Below are 18577 nucleotides of genomic sequence, written 5' to 3' on the forward strand. Positions count from 1 at the left end.
CAGCACCTGTATCCTAGCAACATTTGCAGTGGGCAGGTGTTCACCATAAATAATTGCAGTCACAATTAATGACAGATTAAGGGGGTACTACACCCCTGGCCAATTTTGTGCCTATTTTTGCATTTTTCAAAAATTATAGCATATTGGTGACAAGTAAGATATGTATATTATAGGGGCAAGGACTACAACTGTATACTGAAAATTCAGCAACTCAAAGTACGTAGTTATTGATTTATTGATCAAATATTGGTTTTCCCTCATTTTTGACTGTAACTCCACAACTGTTGTCTGTGCTGAAATAAAATTTCCAGTGCAGTAGTTGTAGTCCTTGCCCTATAATATACATATCTTGCTTGTCCCCAATACGCTATGATTTTTGAGAAAAATGCAAAAATAGGTACAAAATTGGGCAGGGGTGTAGTACCCCCTTAATACAAACCTCAAAAAGCAATTACTATTGTAGCTTATGCAAATAAAATTCTTTTGTCAAATGGCATAGGTTTGATGTCCTAGTCACCACCGGGTCCGAAGATGGGCAGAGAGCACTATGACAGCGCACACATGCATGACCAATAAACCTGTGAAGTGGTGTTTTTTATCAGGTGATACAAGTGTGAAGTGCTCAGAGGCCAAAAATGACCATCTTCATGGTGGTCCTTCTGAAGTTTTTTTGTAAATTTGAATCCAAATACGGTACACTTCTGGCAATACATTTGCTAAAGGGGACGTCAATTTAATTAGATGTACAATTTTCTTGTTAGTGGTATTTTGCTGAAAACTTGTTTCAAAGGGGCGTTTTGCTGGAAACTCGTACTCTAGCATACTTGAGTGACACCCCTCTATTATTTGTATATTGATTGCGTGTAGTAAGAGCAGTAGATTCAGCTTACTGGAGGAGAATGGAACAAAGGATATACAAAACTCTGAAATAAAAATTTGGCAAACGTGTTTATCTTTTGTTTAATACACATTTTATTTCCATAATGATACAGGAGCAAAATTAAAATGCAAATTGCAACCATGATAAAGAAGCTAACACAAATAATACATACACAGTTGAATAAGTGAATAGGCAAATAGAATGGAATATCAACACACCTGCTAATTACATCCTTTGTTTTTAGTTGAGGGATTATCAGTGATATGATTGGCAAAACTAAAGTTGTTTTTTTAAAACTTCCGTGGTCCGGGTACGCGCTGGTGAATTGCGATCGCGTAGAAGTGACAAGGTCGCCTACTACGCGCCGCGCCGGAAGACCAATGGGTCAGCCGGCTTGTTGTCAAGTGCATTGATCAGCCAATCAGCGGGATTGTTTACTGTTTTTGCGTTTACGCTCGTGTACGCGATACGCACAGGCACGACCACGGAAGTTTAAAAAAAAACTTTAACCAATGGTCGGTTTCTCTAGCAGCTCATCCTTTAACCCAACATAGTAGACTCATAGTCCCAAACTCATTGCAACTCAATTAACATGGAGATGAGTTAAAATGGTCTGGCGTCGGACTTGAATATTATGGGTTCAAGACCTTATTATCAAAATCCAGATTTTTGCATTTTAGGAACAAGCATTATGTGCTAATGAAGAAAATTGCAAAGCAGAATGATTGAGATCAAATCTGATATTGTTGTTGAGCAGGAAAAACCTTGTACATTGTATGTACTTATGGCCCTTGAACATGTTCAAAACTGCCAAAATATTACATAGGAAAGTTAACTTTAAACATGTACAGGGGCCAATGACACACAGGAGGTTTTTCCTGCCCAACAATAATATCAAAGGCGTGAGGCTGTCGAGTCGACTTTGGCAACCATGGGTTGCATATGTACCCTTGCAGTTGACACACGGGATATCAATTTACACTAACAAAGTTATTTGCAATGTGTCTCATGAGTCATGAAACACACACAAGATATTATGATATAATTGGGGATTGTTTCGTGATACAGTTTACGATAAATAGTCTACAGGGGATATTAGTAAGGTGTTTCCTGAGTAACAAAAAAATACACATTCTACAAGTATCTGGGCAGCAGAAGTTGGTATGGTTTTAAAACTACACTTCCTCATCTTTCATGGAAGCTGTCCATCATTGTCTCAAAAATAACCTACCATATTAGACATCATTAATACATGTGTTTAAGTTAACCAAATGGGAAGGGGGATTTATGTCGTGCCAGTTATAAAATGTTCAAGTGGACATTTTCCTAAAACCTGTGATAAAGATTGTAGAACACTGGGATAAAACTAAGTCATGACGATTTATTCTTAAAGTGAAGAACTGACGACACACTAAGTACTTCCTTCACACCAGATGACACAAGTTAAATGGACTATGTACAACTAATCATACTACCAGTCGCAGCATGAGGCAGAAAGATCGTCAACACTGGTATCACATAGCAAAAGCTACATATCGTTATGCAGGAAAAACCTATCTGTGTCATTGGCTCCTGAACATGTTTAAAGCAAACCTCCTTGCTCCTTCGTAACCTCTTCACAGTTTCGTTTTAAACATGTTCAAGGGCCACAAGTACATAAGGATGTTTTTCCTGCTCAATGATGAATTATTTGAGACAAAATAAACACTATTTAATTTTGAGATTGCGTAGCAGTTGCTGCAAGAAAAGAAAACAAAAACGTCCTGTTTACAAATCAATCACTTAAACTTTGAATATCGCTGATGATCAAACGCCAGTAGTGAAAATTGTTAGTTAGAAAGTCGCGATTAGACGCTAGGGTGTGCTATGTTTCTAATCGATATCAGCAATTACTTTTCTGATCAGGCGACTGAAATATGTATAACAACAATATTGTGCTCCTTGCAACTGCTAAGTATGATTTGGGCGCAACTAGTTTTATCAATCTTGTTGAAAAGAATTTAGAAAAAAAAGGACTAATCTTTATTTTCTATAAACCATGTTGATCAATGACTGACATCACATCACACACTGGTTGAGTTCATTAGTTATGGACACATAGCATTATCTTGGAAGCATTGAGATGTCTTCATTATGTGATGTTGACTACAAAAAGAATTGAGTTTCAAAATTGATACATGGTTAGTCTAGAGGCTACAGGCATTCACTTACATGTATCTGCACCATTTAAGGAAATAGTTAATTCACCTCGCCACTTAGCCATCAATTTGTACATCTTTTTTGATAACCCTGCCCAGTTTATTTTCACCTGTAATTTGGCTATAACATAGCAAATTTAGTGCTACCGTCTACAATATATACAGCCCCAATATAATTGGGAGTATTAATTAAATACATAGAATTGGTATTCAATATCAAATCGACAGGAATTGTGTTTAATGCTAGAATCCATTTGAGGCATGTTTTGTCAATTAAAAAACTCAGTAAGACAAGGCAAGGGCGTACAGGGACTACCTAACTGGGAGGGAGGGTTCCAAATCAATATCATTCCGTTCCTGGGAAGTCTCCTTCCCCCAGCGTTATGAACTTGCAACCTTGGTTAGGGATAGCCTGTGTTAGGACCTGGGTTAGGGACAGCCTGTGTCAGGACAATAGCTATATATCAAGTACAAGCTGTTACCTGTACAAAGCACTTTCTTTAAGAGCAATTTTACTGATGTTTTCCCATCTTTACAAATCCTTTCATGCTTGTACGAAAACACCCTTCTTTTTGTCTGTTTTGATTGCATGAAAGTTATGAACTAGTGAGGTTAGCCAGACTATTTTTAGGCATGAGAATGAACTGAAACCCGAGTTGTAAAACTGTTCTCTAATATTGAAACTGATGCCAATTTTCGTAATTAAACAAAATTGGAGATCAACGAGATGAAAAATTGATACTTGCACTTATGCACTACAGTAAATTTGGCTCACTTCTGGCAGTGACATCCGTACTTTATCTCAGTTATTTTACATGTGTACAGATGCACGTCTTTGATCTCACTTGTAAAAACGCCAGTTCTTTGATTCAGTGCACACAATTTAATACTGCACGCACTGGAGCATGTACTGACATCACTGCCTGAAAGTAGCCAAATGGATTATGCCCCGAATCCCTGACACTGCCAGCATGCATCAATTGGACAGCACAGACAAACAAATCCTGCCTATTTGGTTTTAAGAACTTAAAAATTTGTCACAGAATCTATACAATAAACTGTACATTAGTTTTGGTTTGACATTGACATTATCTGCAATATATGAGGCAAAATGGATCACATTTTCCTCAATCATTAAAAATAAAACACATTTATAAACCACGTTGGAATTCTCGTTTTTTTTTTTTTAAAGTAAAGCACCAACTAGATTGCAGACAATCCATGCCTAACCTTACACACAACCAGATCTCTCCATGATCTGGTACCCAAATAGCCAAGCTGTTCCACGCATCACATACTAAGTCTCTTACAGACATTTGAGACTTATGACACTACCTCATAGGTACTAGCAGTTTAGGTAACCCATGGGAGTCTGGTCGTGAATAATTAATTGATAAGATTATTCCAACCCATTAAACCGGACCCGTTCAGGGAATACCCTATCGACATCTAGGGTTGTTTTGCCTTGGCGTGCGTTAGGATGTGCGATTTGAGATTGGTAGACTGGGCAAATTTCTTGTTACATCCATCGAATGGACACACATACGGACGGTCACCTGTGTGGATGCGGACGTGGGTCCGCAAGTTGAAATCCAGAGAGAATCGCTTGCCACAACCTTCAAAGGTACACTGTAGATAAGAGAAGAGAGAAGGAACAAGGTGTTTAAGATAACAGTTGGAGTTATTTAAATGAGTTCTCATAACAAAAATATTGTTGTTTTAGCCCATTTCATAGGAGAGAACTGGGCTATCAATTAGGCCTTCATGCCTAAGTCGCCAATAATCAAAGTCGCCACTATTTGGAGATAGTCGCGACTACGACTAATGATTGCCAATTGGCGAATATTCCTGAAAGTTTAAAAAGCAACAAAATTGAAATAAAAACAGGTTCTAAAAGTGCTAAAAATGGTCAAAGAACTTGTGCTACCACCTTGAAAACCTTTGTGAAAGTTGCTTATAACTTAACCTATGTTATTATTTCTATTGCCAGTTAGAACTAAGGATTAGTGTATATTTTTAAGTGTATTCTGAACAAAAAAAAGATTGAACTTCAAGCAAATTTTGACATTTGACAGTCGCCAAAAGTCGTAGTACGCGATTATTTGCATGGCGACTACTAAAAAAACTTATGTCGTGCAGCCCTACTATCAATGTCCCAAATGGTCATAGCTTTTGCCTCTTCCACACTTGTGTTATGAAGAGAAGTGCATCTAAGACAGCCATTTAAATGTTATGTAATTATTTTGCTTTTCTTTTCCCCCTCTATTCGCCAAGTATTTCACTTGCCAAGACGGTCACGTTCTTACCTGGAATGGCTTTTCTCCTGTGTGAACCAGCTGATGGCGCTTTAATTTGGAGCTTTCAACAAACGCTTTGCCACATTCTGCGCAAACATGAACACGCGGCCCGTGGGTGTGCAAGTGCTTCCTCATTGCAGAGTTATCACGGAACATCTTAGTGCAGCCCTGCAAAGCATGAATGGAGTGAAAAAAAAAATCAGTAACACTCTTGACGATTTATCCTTCATCTTCAGCACAACTTTAATTGTTTTTTAAATACCACATAACATTAATATACTTTAGTTTAACCAGGGCCTCAGATTCGACGAGAATCACTGAATCGATTCTCGTAATGATTCTCGTAACATTTATTGCGAGAATCAATTTCTGCCATTGAATCATGCAGTAATTGAAGCAACTTGGGTGGTTTTGATTCCCGTAAACTGGCACGAAATCTAGGCCCTGGTTTAACTCATTCAAAGTAATAATTGTCATCTCAAAAGTTTCAAATTTTTTCAACTATTTTTTAGTGTGTGTCACCCTTGCGATGGTTTCTGTGGTCCCCAGTTCTCGCAAAAAGTTGTTACCCTTTATTTACTATCAAATCCTATTAGTTTACTGGAGTTTGTACAATTATCTTGGAAAAAAAACATCAATTCACTTTTACTGTCAGTACTTTAGCAATCAGAATAGGACATTCCTGGCATTTGGCAGATAAACCCAAGAGATTTTTCGCCAGGAAGAGGACAAGAAATTTATACATCTTTCGCTCTTTACATTTCACTTTTTGTCAGATTTCAAAAATACAGCATTTTATAAGGTCTCCCTGGCCGTGCGCTGTACTAGACAGTTCTTATAAGCAAATAAAGGGTAACAACTTTCTGGCCGTGCCCTGTACTAATACAGTACCTAAAAGTTAAATTACTCTTTTAAAAACACATATAAAAAAGAATTTTTTATGCAAAACAGCTACATGTATAATGCAAGATAACATACAATGTACCTTATGAGGGCAAGCAATTGTCCGTGGTACATCATCATCTCTGGGCTTCTTGGGTTTGATTCTGGAAAACAACAATTACAATGGATAAGGCGAATTGAGTTAAAAAGACAACGAGATGCGATATATACGTGTAGCTGGATTGCTCTCTATTGCTCTCCTTAAATCTGATATAGGAGAGTGATTTTTAGCTCTCCTTAGTTGACCATTCTCTCCTTACATTCAATTGTAAATGCTCTAAACAGCTTTCCTTGAAGGCTCCAGAAGAGCTATTTAATGCTCTCCTGCAAATTCCAAAAGACAGTCCCTGACTCCCTGAAATTGTTCCAAATTTATTCTAGGATCAGAATCACTTAATTATTACAGCTTAATATTTAAAGACACATAAATAGTTATAAATGGGTCTGTCATTTAGAATGGATTTGGCTTTGAGTATAAATTATGAACATCAACTCAAGCCAAAAGTAAAGTTTAACAATTGAATTGAATTAATTACCTTGCAAATTCAGCTAGTTGTTTCGGATCACTGAGGTCAATACCAGGTATCCCACCAGGAGGCAGCTTCTTCCCTGTCAGATACTCGGAGTAATCTGGTAGATCACCGCTGCTGTGAGCAATATGCTCTGCCACTTGAGCTGCTATCACTTGCTGGGTGGCTACATCTGTGTCATCCGTGAGCTGCTTCTTGTCCTCTGTGTGCAAACCTGCAGGGAGAAAAGAAAGAGTTTGAAAAGTCAGAGTGGGTGTATTCTCTGTCTCAGTCTAGTCTACAGTACAGTAGGCCTAATGGAAAACTATCAGGGCTGCGGGCATACTACACCAAGGCACCAAAGGCAAATTTGTACTTGCCCCAGCACCCCTCCCCTGCACCAGCACCACCTAACTTTGGATGCATTCTCATGGGATTGCCATGGTCCTCTAGAAATGCATGTTTTAGCTGAATTCTATATAAAGTAGTCCACATAATGTCCCTAGCCCTATTTTGTGTATTTTGCTTTATCACTTTAAAATCTGTGATTAACAGATTCAGAAATTTTGCTATTTTAGTATTTTCATAATTTTTTCTGGGCTGAAAAAAAAGTTGTCTGAGCAAACAATTGTCCAAAAATTTATTGATTTGGTGTGGCACGACCACCATTTCAATTCTCATCCAGCTCCAGTAGGCTTATTCAATATTTGGGACAAGTTCTCTGACTTCTTGATCATGCAAAGCAATTAGGAAATTGGATCCTTAGATAATGAAACCAGGAGAGACAATATGTAAAACAGTACGTGAAGAACGATCAATCATCCAGATTTTTGATTCATTTTTTTAAAATCACTGAAAAGCTTGTGAAATCTAGCAAAAAAAATTTTTGCAAACATATTTTGAACATTTTCTGAATTTTTTTTGAAGGTTTTAAGTCTACATCAATCAATTTTGAGCCCAATATGGCAATTTATGATTTTTAACACAATTAAAAAATTCTCCCACAAATTACCAGATGACGCTGAGTATAGTCCCACCCCGCTTTTTGGGTGAACATTTTTCAAAATTGGGGGTGGGACTATACTCAATTTCAAAAAAAAAAAAAAAAAAAAAAATTTTTTTTAATTTTTTTTCGGTTTTGAGTGTCCCTGGACCTAGACCTAAATGCTAGGATCATTCATGGTTGACCTAAAAAAAATTTTAAAAAATTTCAAGATGTTTTGTTATTTTTAATATGAAAATTGATAATTTGTATTCATGTCATACTCTATTAATGATTTCAAAATGCATTGAATGCATTTTGAAATCATTAATAGAGTATGACATGAATACAAATTATCAATTTTCATATTAAAAAATAACAAAACATCTTGAATTTTTTTTTTTTTTTTTTAGGTCAACCATGAATGATCCTAGCATTTAGGTCTAGGTCCTGGGACACTCCAAAGCCGAAAAAATAAATAACTTAAAAATTTTTTTTTTTTTTTTTTTTTTTGTTTTTTTTTAAATTTCTGAAATTTTCCGAAAGTTTGGGGGTGGGACTTTACTCGAAGGTGGGACTATACTCGCGTCAGTACGGTAATCTGGGCTGGTCACCTTGTTTATACAATGTAAGTTACTGAAACCTGACCAGGGGTGCAGGATGGGAGCTTTCATACATGATTTTTTAAATACTAGTATAGCCAAATGCATTTAAACTCTTCATTTTAATTAAAGCATAAGGCCAATATGGAACTTGATTATTAGTTTCCGATTGGATGTTTGAAAAAAAGGACAAGGTCGCTATTTCATTATTCATTATTTGGTCTCTTTTCATTACCCATTATGTCAACAAAATCAATGATTTTATGAACAGCTTTCTCTAACTTTAGGTACCCCACCAGTACCAAAGTATATATTGTTGATGAAAGACCATTTCAAAACAGGTATTAATGCTTTAGATCATCATTACAGACATTTTGCAACAAATTGAGAAAAGATTTGAATTTGTTTTTATTAAAATGCAAAGAAATTTGCAATTTTTGTAATCACTAGAAACATGATGAGGTTATCTGTAAATTTCCATTATTTACCACATCCTCTACCCCTACAACTAAGAAAACTGCTGATTATGATCAGCAGGGGATGTCAGACATTTTGAGAGTTTAAATTTTGATTATTTCCATCTCAATTTTCAGATAATTTGACTTTTTTATAAAAATAATGAAAGTTTTGGTCAAATCGAAAATGTGATGCGGGCGGTCACTAGGAAACTAACAATCGAGTTCCATTAGCCTAACATGACTAAATAAAGGACAATTAAAACTTAGAGACAAATTTTATAAATAGTAATCGTGGAATACATAAACAGTGCTCAGTGAATTAGGGATTCAATCATGTTTCACAGTTGTTCATCACCGTTTAACAACGATGCGGCGCGTCGTCTGCGTGGTTTACTTGGCAGGGCAGCTTTAGCTGCCCGAGCGAAGTAAACCACGCAGACTCGCCGGACGCGAGTTGTTAAACGGTGATGAACAACGGCGAAACATGATTGAATCCCTATCAACAACGAAAAGAAGCTAAATATCGTATAATTCACGATTATTTTACGAGGAATGTCAGTTAATCATTGCCACTCAGCCTTACAAAAACTTCGATGGTTTCTCTTTTAATATCAGCAATAAATAAAACTACAGAATAAAACGGCAAAGTTTAGCCGCTACCTGAAAAATACTGAAATCAACTTGTAAGCTTGCATACGCACAAAGACAAAGGTTCCAGGCATGACGAATTTTACGCGCTCTCGCGTAACGCGTAGTCTCGCTCGCGTTCGCGTATACGCTACAGTAAAAGTGTGGATTCATCACGGATTAACAACGGTTGGCTCCTGTACAAAGGTATAGGAGGAGTTGTTGAAAAGATGAGCATCATGGGTTCTATTCTTTATGTTATTGATAAGCCAGGATTAATGATAAGCCCAGAGATGCCACTCAGTTTCACTCTGTGACAAAAACCCTGAAACTGGTAAGAATAAAAATTCCTTTAAAAAAGGAATGGGGCGCCCAAATTATGTGAGCTTGGACGTGATATGGTGAATTCCATGGCATGGTGTTTAGATTTGGTCCCGGGGATTTGGTATCATAATGATTTTTCTAGGGAAGAGTAGAAGATGATCAAATGCAAGACAAATGTGTTTGATTGGGGAAGGTGTATCACAGGACCGTTTTTGGATGAAATAAATTGAATTGGAATGAAGCTGTCGTGTCAATTTGCGATTATGTGGGGTGGGGAGTTCAATTTTGGGGCATATTGTAGTGATGATATTGCTTTGGATATTGAATATTGTTGAATTTCGTTATGCAGGGGGTATATGATGGATAGTATAGAAGAGGATCTACCCTATTTTGACCAAAAGAAAAGTTTTTATGAATGTATAACGTCTGTGATACTTATACATCATAACGTCTGTGATACATATACATCATCTACTTGCTAATACACTGAAAATCTAATAGAGATGAAGGATAAAAGACAATTACAGAACATTCATTCTTCAAAAGTAGCTATATGGGTATACAATGTTTACAAGATAAGAACGTTAATGTTTTGTACATGAACGTAACATCTTTGATACATAGTTGTTAACACACTGAAAATCTGACTAGAGATTTACAATTTGATGATATCCAAAAGAATACTTACTAACTTAGCATTGAAGAATTAAAATAATTACAGAACTTTCATTTGTTAACATACACGTAGCAATGATTAACAATGTTGAAAATACAAACGTAACGCTTTGTTCATAAACATAACATCCTCGACACATCTAGGATCCGCATAATTTGTTGATTAATGTCATAAACAGTCACAAAAGATTTATGGTCTGATCATTTTATCATTTTAAGGGGACCCGATATTGCATTTGGAAGAACCAGGCTTTTCAATTACTATCAAAACTGCTGGGTACCAAACTTTTTGATACAGCTTGTATAGTAATTTGTTCTAATTTCCATGCAAAAGGAGCCAGTTGTTTCATCCTTAAAACAAATAGGCTACACCATAATTTCCAATTACCCCATGCAGATAGATAAGACCTTGGTAAGATAAGCGTGTTAATTGTTATGTCACTATCACTATCTTGATCTTGATAAGATGCCTGACTTTGAAACTTTGGGTACAAAAACTCATACTCTGCAAGTTAGGTCAAATTTTGCACTATGATTGTTTATTTGAGCTTATTGGACTATGCCATTCAGATTAGGCTATTGTAATCCAAAGTGTTGGTCACCGCTCTATCGGGTTCTAAGAGGCGGTAAACTGGTTACAAAGGTCAAAGTGGTTACAAAGGTCAAAGGTCTCGATTTATTTGGTGTTTTTACAAATCCATTAATTTTGTCTTTTAAACAAAGAATATACGCACACCATTTTATCCTGTGCATAACAGAAAACAATAATAAAATAAAATCCAAGCATATTGTGGATTTATTTCTGAGCAAGGGCATAATTTTAGCAAAATAGCACAACAATTGCGGAGTAAATCTAGTAAGACTGAAATTAGAAGCTACTCACAAGTACATGCCAATATTGTGGGACGCCTCCGTAGAGGGCGCCCCAAAAACATGAAAAAGCATTTATATGAATGCAGGCAAAACACTCCCAAAACGGGCTGAAAATAAATAAAAATGCAGGAATTTGGACTCACAAAAAAGCCTGAAAAGTGGCATCTCTGAATAAAGCCCTGGCTCATCATGATTAGGGTAAATTTATATCAATATGCCTGCTGTGCATGTGTGACTCGAGCTGAACAGAACTTATGAAGTTGCTGTGTGAAATAAATAAATTACAAATTTAACCAGCATGACCAGCAGTGCACATGAGAGACAGCAGCGAGTGTCATGACATGACAGTGAGTGACTGTCACCGATTTCTTCCTGACCACAAATCACACAGGCTATAAAAGATACCTATTCATTTTATTTTTAGTAGTCAAGTAACAAAACATCCCGCTTAACCATGTTAACGCGATAATTGATTGGTCGCTTTCTTTGTTCATCATACCTCAACTTCAGGCACGCCTACGTTGCAATGCTGTGTGCTGCGGAATGACAACTGGTCCGCCATCTTGGATTTTTTGCAAATGTTAAGTCCAAATTTGACCAACATTTGCATCACAAATACACAGTGAAAACTAACCAATACCCCACCAAAACTGTCTTCAAACAAATGATCAACATCTGCAGATGGTGACAGAGCATAGATTGGTCCATATTTCCCAATTTTAATCCAGAATTCTGGAGACGAAATTCAACATGTCCGACACACCCCGCCATCTTGAATCGCCATGTTATAACATGGCTGCCCCCATGGATCAAACATGGCGAGAAAACATGGCCGAAAACCATAATAAATCGTCCATAACAACTAAATAATTGAGCCAACTTTAGTTGAAACGAGTGCGATATCTAACCAACTCAACAAATCCGTATACACTCACTAAATAACACTATTTCGCCAATTTGAAATTGAGATACAAGACTTGGTTTGCTCGAACGACAACTTCGAAATTCTGCCCGTGACCAGCCCATACAAAACTGTGTATGGTACGCATACGTTAGTGCCTGGGAAAAAAGTTTTTTAAAGTTGGAAAAAACAAGCAAAATTATTAGATACGAGAAACAGTAATAAAATGTTCTTTGTCTTACCTGATGCCCACATTGTTACGGAGAATTCTCCTTCTAATGTTTTTATTTGGACCTGTTTTTGCTCCCATTTTCTCGTACTCTTGTCATCAAACGAAAGCTCGCCACTTGCCAAAACCCGTGTTCGCGAAGTTTTCTTTCCCTTCTTTTTCCTGCCTGAAATAGATAAACTATCTTCGTAAACGTCTGATGTTGGTACAGGAACAGAATCCGAATCAATTATATATGTTCCTCCGAAATCATCAACATCTCCGACAATTTCTTCACGAGTTTGAAGTACAATTTCTTCTTGATCTGAAAGTGGTTGCAAAGCTATCATCGGCTGTCCATGATGATCGGTCTCGATAACTGTTTCAACAGTGGCTACATTTTCAATTGTGTCCACGGGAATTGTAATAATATTTTCAGCCGGTACCGTTTCAATGTTTTCTACTGGAATATGTTCAAGTTCTACTTCTTGGACTGGAAGTTCAACTTCACAAGCGTCTGAAATGATAACACTGTCGCCGCAGCTATCAAAAATTATTGTTTCGGACGCCATTTTTCTCAGTGCTTCGCCAGGCAGCCGACTCGCGATGTGATTATGAATATGCTAATCACGAGCTGTCTATCTTCTTCGCAGGGGGTAAGCGAAATAAGTGATTGATATCATGTGGTTTCTGTGAACTGATTTTCAAATGAATTTTAAATATTGTGGTTAAAATTTTACTTTAAAAGATTGATTAATACTAGGGGGAGTAGAAAAAGAGACAGGAGAGCTAGCTAGAAGCCCGGGATCGGCCCCCTCCGTCTCAAGTCCTGTAAAACTTTTTTTATGGCCCGGCTCCTTTAGGAAAATGGGAAATTCGAAAAAAAAAAATGGTTTAATTTTCTTCTTTTTTGAATACTAGTATACAAAATTAATAAGTAGAACTAGAGAAGAAAGTTATAGATGTCACCGATGTTGAATTTACTCCCGATTTCCAAAAAATGCAGCACTTTTAAATGTTGTTGGATTAAAAAACATTATGCCTATCCTGTTTCAGTGCCAAATGAAACCTGACTAAATCCTAATCCTTTAGTTCTTAGGCCTACTACTAGTTTACTAGCATAAAAGTTAAAAAAATCAATTTGAGGGGAAATGAGCCAAAAACATACAATTTTGCAAGTTTTCTTACAATTGCAGTCAAAGACTTGCCACAAGTCTAAGCATTCAAGTTCAAGTTGGCTATCGACATCATCATCATCATCGGAGTTTGCTCATTATTTCATGTTTCATTTGATGTTAATTTTTATATTAAAAAATATGCTTTTCAAAAATTAAGGGCAAAAGTATTAAAAAATGACACAAAGGCGTAGGCGTATAGACAACTTGTGTTCAAGCACTTCCTTTAGGGACCGTTCACAAACACTTGTTGGGGGGCCTGATGCAAAAAAAATTCATAGTGAAATTTTTTCGGGGCCCCCCTTTACTAGACTACCCCGTAGTCCACTTGCCCATTGTGCATATAGGCCTACTCTGGATATTGTATTTAAAGGAGTATTTCGTGATCCTAGCATCCTCTATTTATGTCATTTTTCATTAGATATCCACGAAAAAACCTATTCCCAAAATTTCAGTTGATTCCGATTTTGCGTTCGCGAGTTATGCATGATTATGTGTATTACACTAGCTGCTCCATAGACAATGTGTTGTAATTTCGTTCTGGTGCACCAGAACGAAATTCAAATTTCACGATATCTTTGCTAAACAAATTAATCTGCAAGAAATATTTTGTACATAAACATTATGTAGCCAGAGGTTTCCAGTGATATAAAAATCTCAACTTTGAGAAAAGTGGGGGATGAGGCTGTGGATCACAAAATGCCCCTTTAAGCTTAAAACTCTGATTTAATTAATGTGTGCACAATTGATAGATTTTCACAGCTGATCTTTTCAGTCCCCCTACTCCCTCTGTTTGTTATTTTTAACCTGGAATTTCGCGATTAATAAACTGGCATATTCTAAAATCAGAATTGTTCAGAAGTGCCAATACAATTATGACATTATGATAACTTGCATTCAATAATATAAGCCACTTTACTTTTACTGTCACTAATATAATTATAGTAACTTTTTCATAACAATTTTATACTAAAGTATAATTTCGAGTTCAACTGAATGCTTTCATCATGCTTTTATTTATCAAAAATAGACTATGGCATAGTCTACCCCTTTACAGATCTCAAAAATCAGCCCCCCCTTTTTGACATGAAAATTATGGGTCAACCCCATAGAAAAGCATATAAACTCAATTTTCCCAGGAAAATTTGTGGTCATTTTTTCAGGGCCCCCTTAGGAGGGTCAAAACTTTTCAGTGTACACCTTTTTGCATCAGGCACCCCCTTACAAGTGTTTGTGAACGGTCCCTTAATTCGCCTGATTAATTTTTCGAGTAATGTCCCGGGGGGGGACACTTCAATATGAAATGGATATAGGTGTAGGGCTGGCACTTTCGCACTAAGGGGCATTCGGTGAGAGCAAAAGGTATAAAATATGGGGTCATTGGGTGAGAGCATGATTTTTGGCATTCAGTGAGAGCAAAATGTTAAAAAAAAGGGTCATTGGGTGAAAACATGTCTTTTTTTTAATGGAATCTTTGGGTGAGAGCCAAAACAGCGCCACAGAAACCTCGAAAATCGAATTTCTAGTTCTAAATGGCTTCAAATTTCAGTTTGTTTTTTCAAAATAAGTAACAAAATCAGTGATAAATAAAAGTTGCTGTTCAAATTGAACTTGTAAGGGTCTTTGGGTGACAGATGAAATGGAAAAATAGGGGGTCTTCGGGTGACAGAGCATGTGTTTGTAAAAAAATATGGGGTCTTTGGGTGACAGCAACACTGAAAAAAGCTGAAAAAGGGGGTCTTAACAGCCCTACATACGCGTCACCTCCAAAGTTGGAGTGCCCCGAATGTCCCTTAAATACCATACCTTGAAAGAGTCAACTTCCTTCTAATTTACTGATTTTCATTCTTGTAGGAGTGACTTTACTCTTTTGGAGAGTGAGTTTTTCACTCTTAAACACTCTCAGGTTAAATCAATGCAGAATGTTTTACTTCCAGCTTTCGTTTGAAGAAACTTTCTGTTAGCATGTATTGTATAACACATAATTTATCAAAATTATAATTTCAAATGACCAGGTTTAGCCAGGTGATTTTGAGATGCAGAAAATAACTTCTCAGCTTCTGCTTGTCACACAATTTTTGGCAAGAAAATTGGTGGATATGATCTCCATTGAGCTTTTTGTTATTCTGAATTAAATGATTTTTGAAGTACTGGTATAAAAAAAATCAGCTTTCAACATTGAGTATTTCACATTATTTATTAGTCTTTGTGGTATTTGCCAATAATCTATCCTTTAGTTGATATCTGATGAACTTGACCTGAACTTGCATATATTTCACACTTTACATCCACCATGTTTCATGACAATCCTTGCAACCGATCATCAATAATGGGAACATGCACCCTTAAACACCAAACCAAACTCCTACTTCGTCTCAACTCACCAATTCATAACTCCAAACTTTTCTCCCTTTTCTGTCAAAATCCAGTAATCTTTACTAACTTGACCTCAGATGACCCCTGATGAACTTGAAAGAAATCCTCATATTTTTGCAAGAACTACTAAGTTTCATAAAAATCCAACAATCTTTTCTAATTGACCTCAGATGACCCCTCATGACCTTGGAATAACCTTGGGAAATAATATCCATATTTTTTTCAACTAGAAGTACCAAGTTTCATGAAAATCCAATAATATTTATTAATATGACATCGGATCCCGGCCCCCAACTCAACACAAAAGTTGGCAACCATGAGAGTTACCAAATATTCCAAAGACCCCCTTTGCAATGATTTTTCATCAAATTTACCCCCCTTTTTCATGCAAAATCAAGGACAAAATTTGGCCAAAAACAACCCCTTTTTGTGGTTTTCAATTACTAGAATTTCAAACACCCCTTTTCAATGACACTAAATATTGACATAAAATTACCGGATTTTCTCAAGTACCCCTTTCATCCAAATTTGCACTAGGTTTCAAGAAAATCACAGAATATTTCCGTATTTGACCTCACATGACCTCCATATGACCTTGAAATTACCATGCAAAATACTGGCATTTTATAAAAATTCATCCATTTATCCCATCTCAGATGGTTCCGCCTTTGATACATGTGTGGTTGGATCCTACACATATGGAGGATCATTATGTAGTTGGATCCATGCAGCATCATGTGTAGTAAAATCGCTGGGTGGGCGCTTATATGAGCATGGGCAGTAAAAGGAACAATGGAACAAATGCAATACTAGACAAGTTACAATCATCAGTTTATTATGTAAAATATTACAAATAATCATCTTTTTTCTTCTTTTCTTTCAAAGTATAGTATATAACTTGAAGTGATCACAAGAATCTGAATCATTGACAGGGATAATAACCGGGGGGCACTCACATATTGGTCTGTACGCATGCGTGACAACAAAAAAACAAGTAAAAAGGGGTGTTTTATTAGGCAAGGCAAGTTACGCAGCGTGACACGCTTAGGGTCTAAAAACATTGATTTTCAAGAATATTATAAAGGGTAGTTTTCTGAAACTGAACAACTTGTTTTAGGGTACCTTTTCAAATTTTTGGTAATTACGAGTCCAAAAAGGGTTCATTTTTTTCATTTTCACTAGCCAAAAACTAATTAGGGGGTAAATTCTATATTAAATTACCTCAATATTAAGGGGCTAAATTTGCTGGTAGGGTAAAATTTGTTTAGGGGGCGTTTCAAAAAAAATTTGGTCACGCATGAGTACACTATCATACTTGAATGCCCCCGGATAATAAAAAAAAAGTTAAATAAAATTAAATAGATAAACATTGTACATGTATGAAAAATAAATATGCTAAGGCTAAAATAAAAAACATGTTTGTTTCCTGTACACCAATATGTAAAATACAGGTTATAATTTGCTATTATTACCATATTTGAGTGTGGGCACATGTAATGTGTTGGGGTGTATGTGTCGGAATGTATGACAAAACACGATAAAATCACCAATATCAAATGGTAACATATGAAAATTATGACTTTTAGGAAAACTACAGATTGACTTTCAGTGTTATTGATTTAATTTTCCTGTGAGATCTTATTTTCTAGAATGAAATGCTACTCACTTCATTGTCGATTCTCCAAATAAAAATGAAGAATGGGTCCCAACAAAAGCAAAATGAACATGGCCTACTGGAAACAAACTTATTATTACTTCTTAGCCTAATCAAGTATACAGACCGTGTCAAAATTGATTGGAACCCATCAGTTTGAATGTTTCTTGTGATTATGGACAAGACTACCCTATTAAAATGCAACATAGGAGCTACATTATTTATAGATGAATGCAAAAAAAAAGGTCATAATAACTATGAATCCTGGGCATTTCAAGAGGATCAAATGTTGCATATTGAAGAAGCATACAGACAATAAATGCCAAGAACTGATGGGTACCAATCATTTTGATACAGCCTGTAGTAACAGACAAAAACCACCACATGGGCATCAATCCTGAGGGTTAGGGGGACATGCCCCCCACACACACATCGGAAAACATTTTCACTCAGTTTTGTTCTTACCAGCCACTTTTTGGCAATTTAGTCCCACCCCAATGTCCTCCACTTTTCAAGATGGAATGATGTCATTGATGTAAGGAGTATTTTTCACTATTTTGTGAAAATAAAAAGATAAGAATACTAAATGAATAATTAAATCGTCACTGTTCTGTTAAAACCTTGTAACTCCAATAGCTGCTAGGTGTTAGACATGTACAATAACATATTGTATTATATTATTATAACACCTAGCAGCTATTGGAGTTACAAGGTTTTGACAGAAAAGTGACGAAACATTGCCATACAACCTCAGTGGGAACATTGCAAACAAGAAATGAACATCAACCATGGTTGCTACTTTCTACACCCAAAAGTAAGCCAATTCTGTAAAATTTCCATTGGTTTGTATGCACTTACTCCTTGTGGCAACACTGATGATTTGTTTTAATGCTGTT

The 18577-nt window shown here is 36.4% G+C and overlaps 1 protein-coding gene across 1 annotated transcript; it reads right to left on the reverse strand.

The window, feature by feature from the left end:
* Positions 1-948: 948 nt before the first annotated feature.
* Positions 949-13099, reverse strand: LOC140162013 (transcription factor YY2-like). The gene is made up of 5 exons (XM_072185333.1): positions 12511-13099; positions 6854-7061; positions 6361-6421; positions 5385-5543; positions 949-4707 (listed from the first exon to the last, which is right to left on the reverse strand). The coding sequence occupies exons 1-5, from the start codon at positions 13046-13048 to the stop codon at positions 4528-4530; spliced, it is 1146 nt and encodes a 381-aa protein (XP_072041434.1). The 5' UTR covers positions 13049-13099; the 3' UTR covers positions 949-4527.
* Between the last annotated feature and the right edge of the window lie 5478 nt (positions 13100-18577).

This window comes from Amphiura filiformis, chromosome 1, assembly GCF_039555335.1.
Source record: "Amphiura filiformis chromosome 1, Afil_fr2py, whole genome shotgun sequence".
In the NCBI taxonomy this organism is placed as follows: domain Eukaryota; kingdom Metazoa; phylum Echinodermata; class Ophiuroidea; order Amphilepidida; family Amphiuridae; genus Amphiura; species Amphiura filiformis.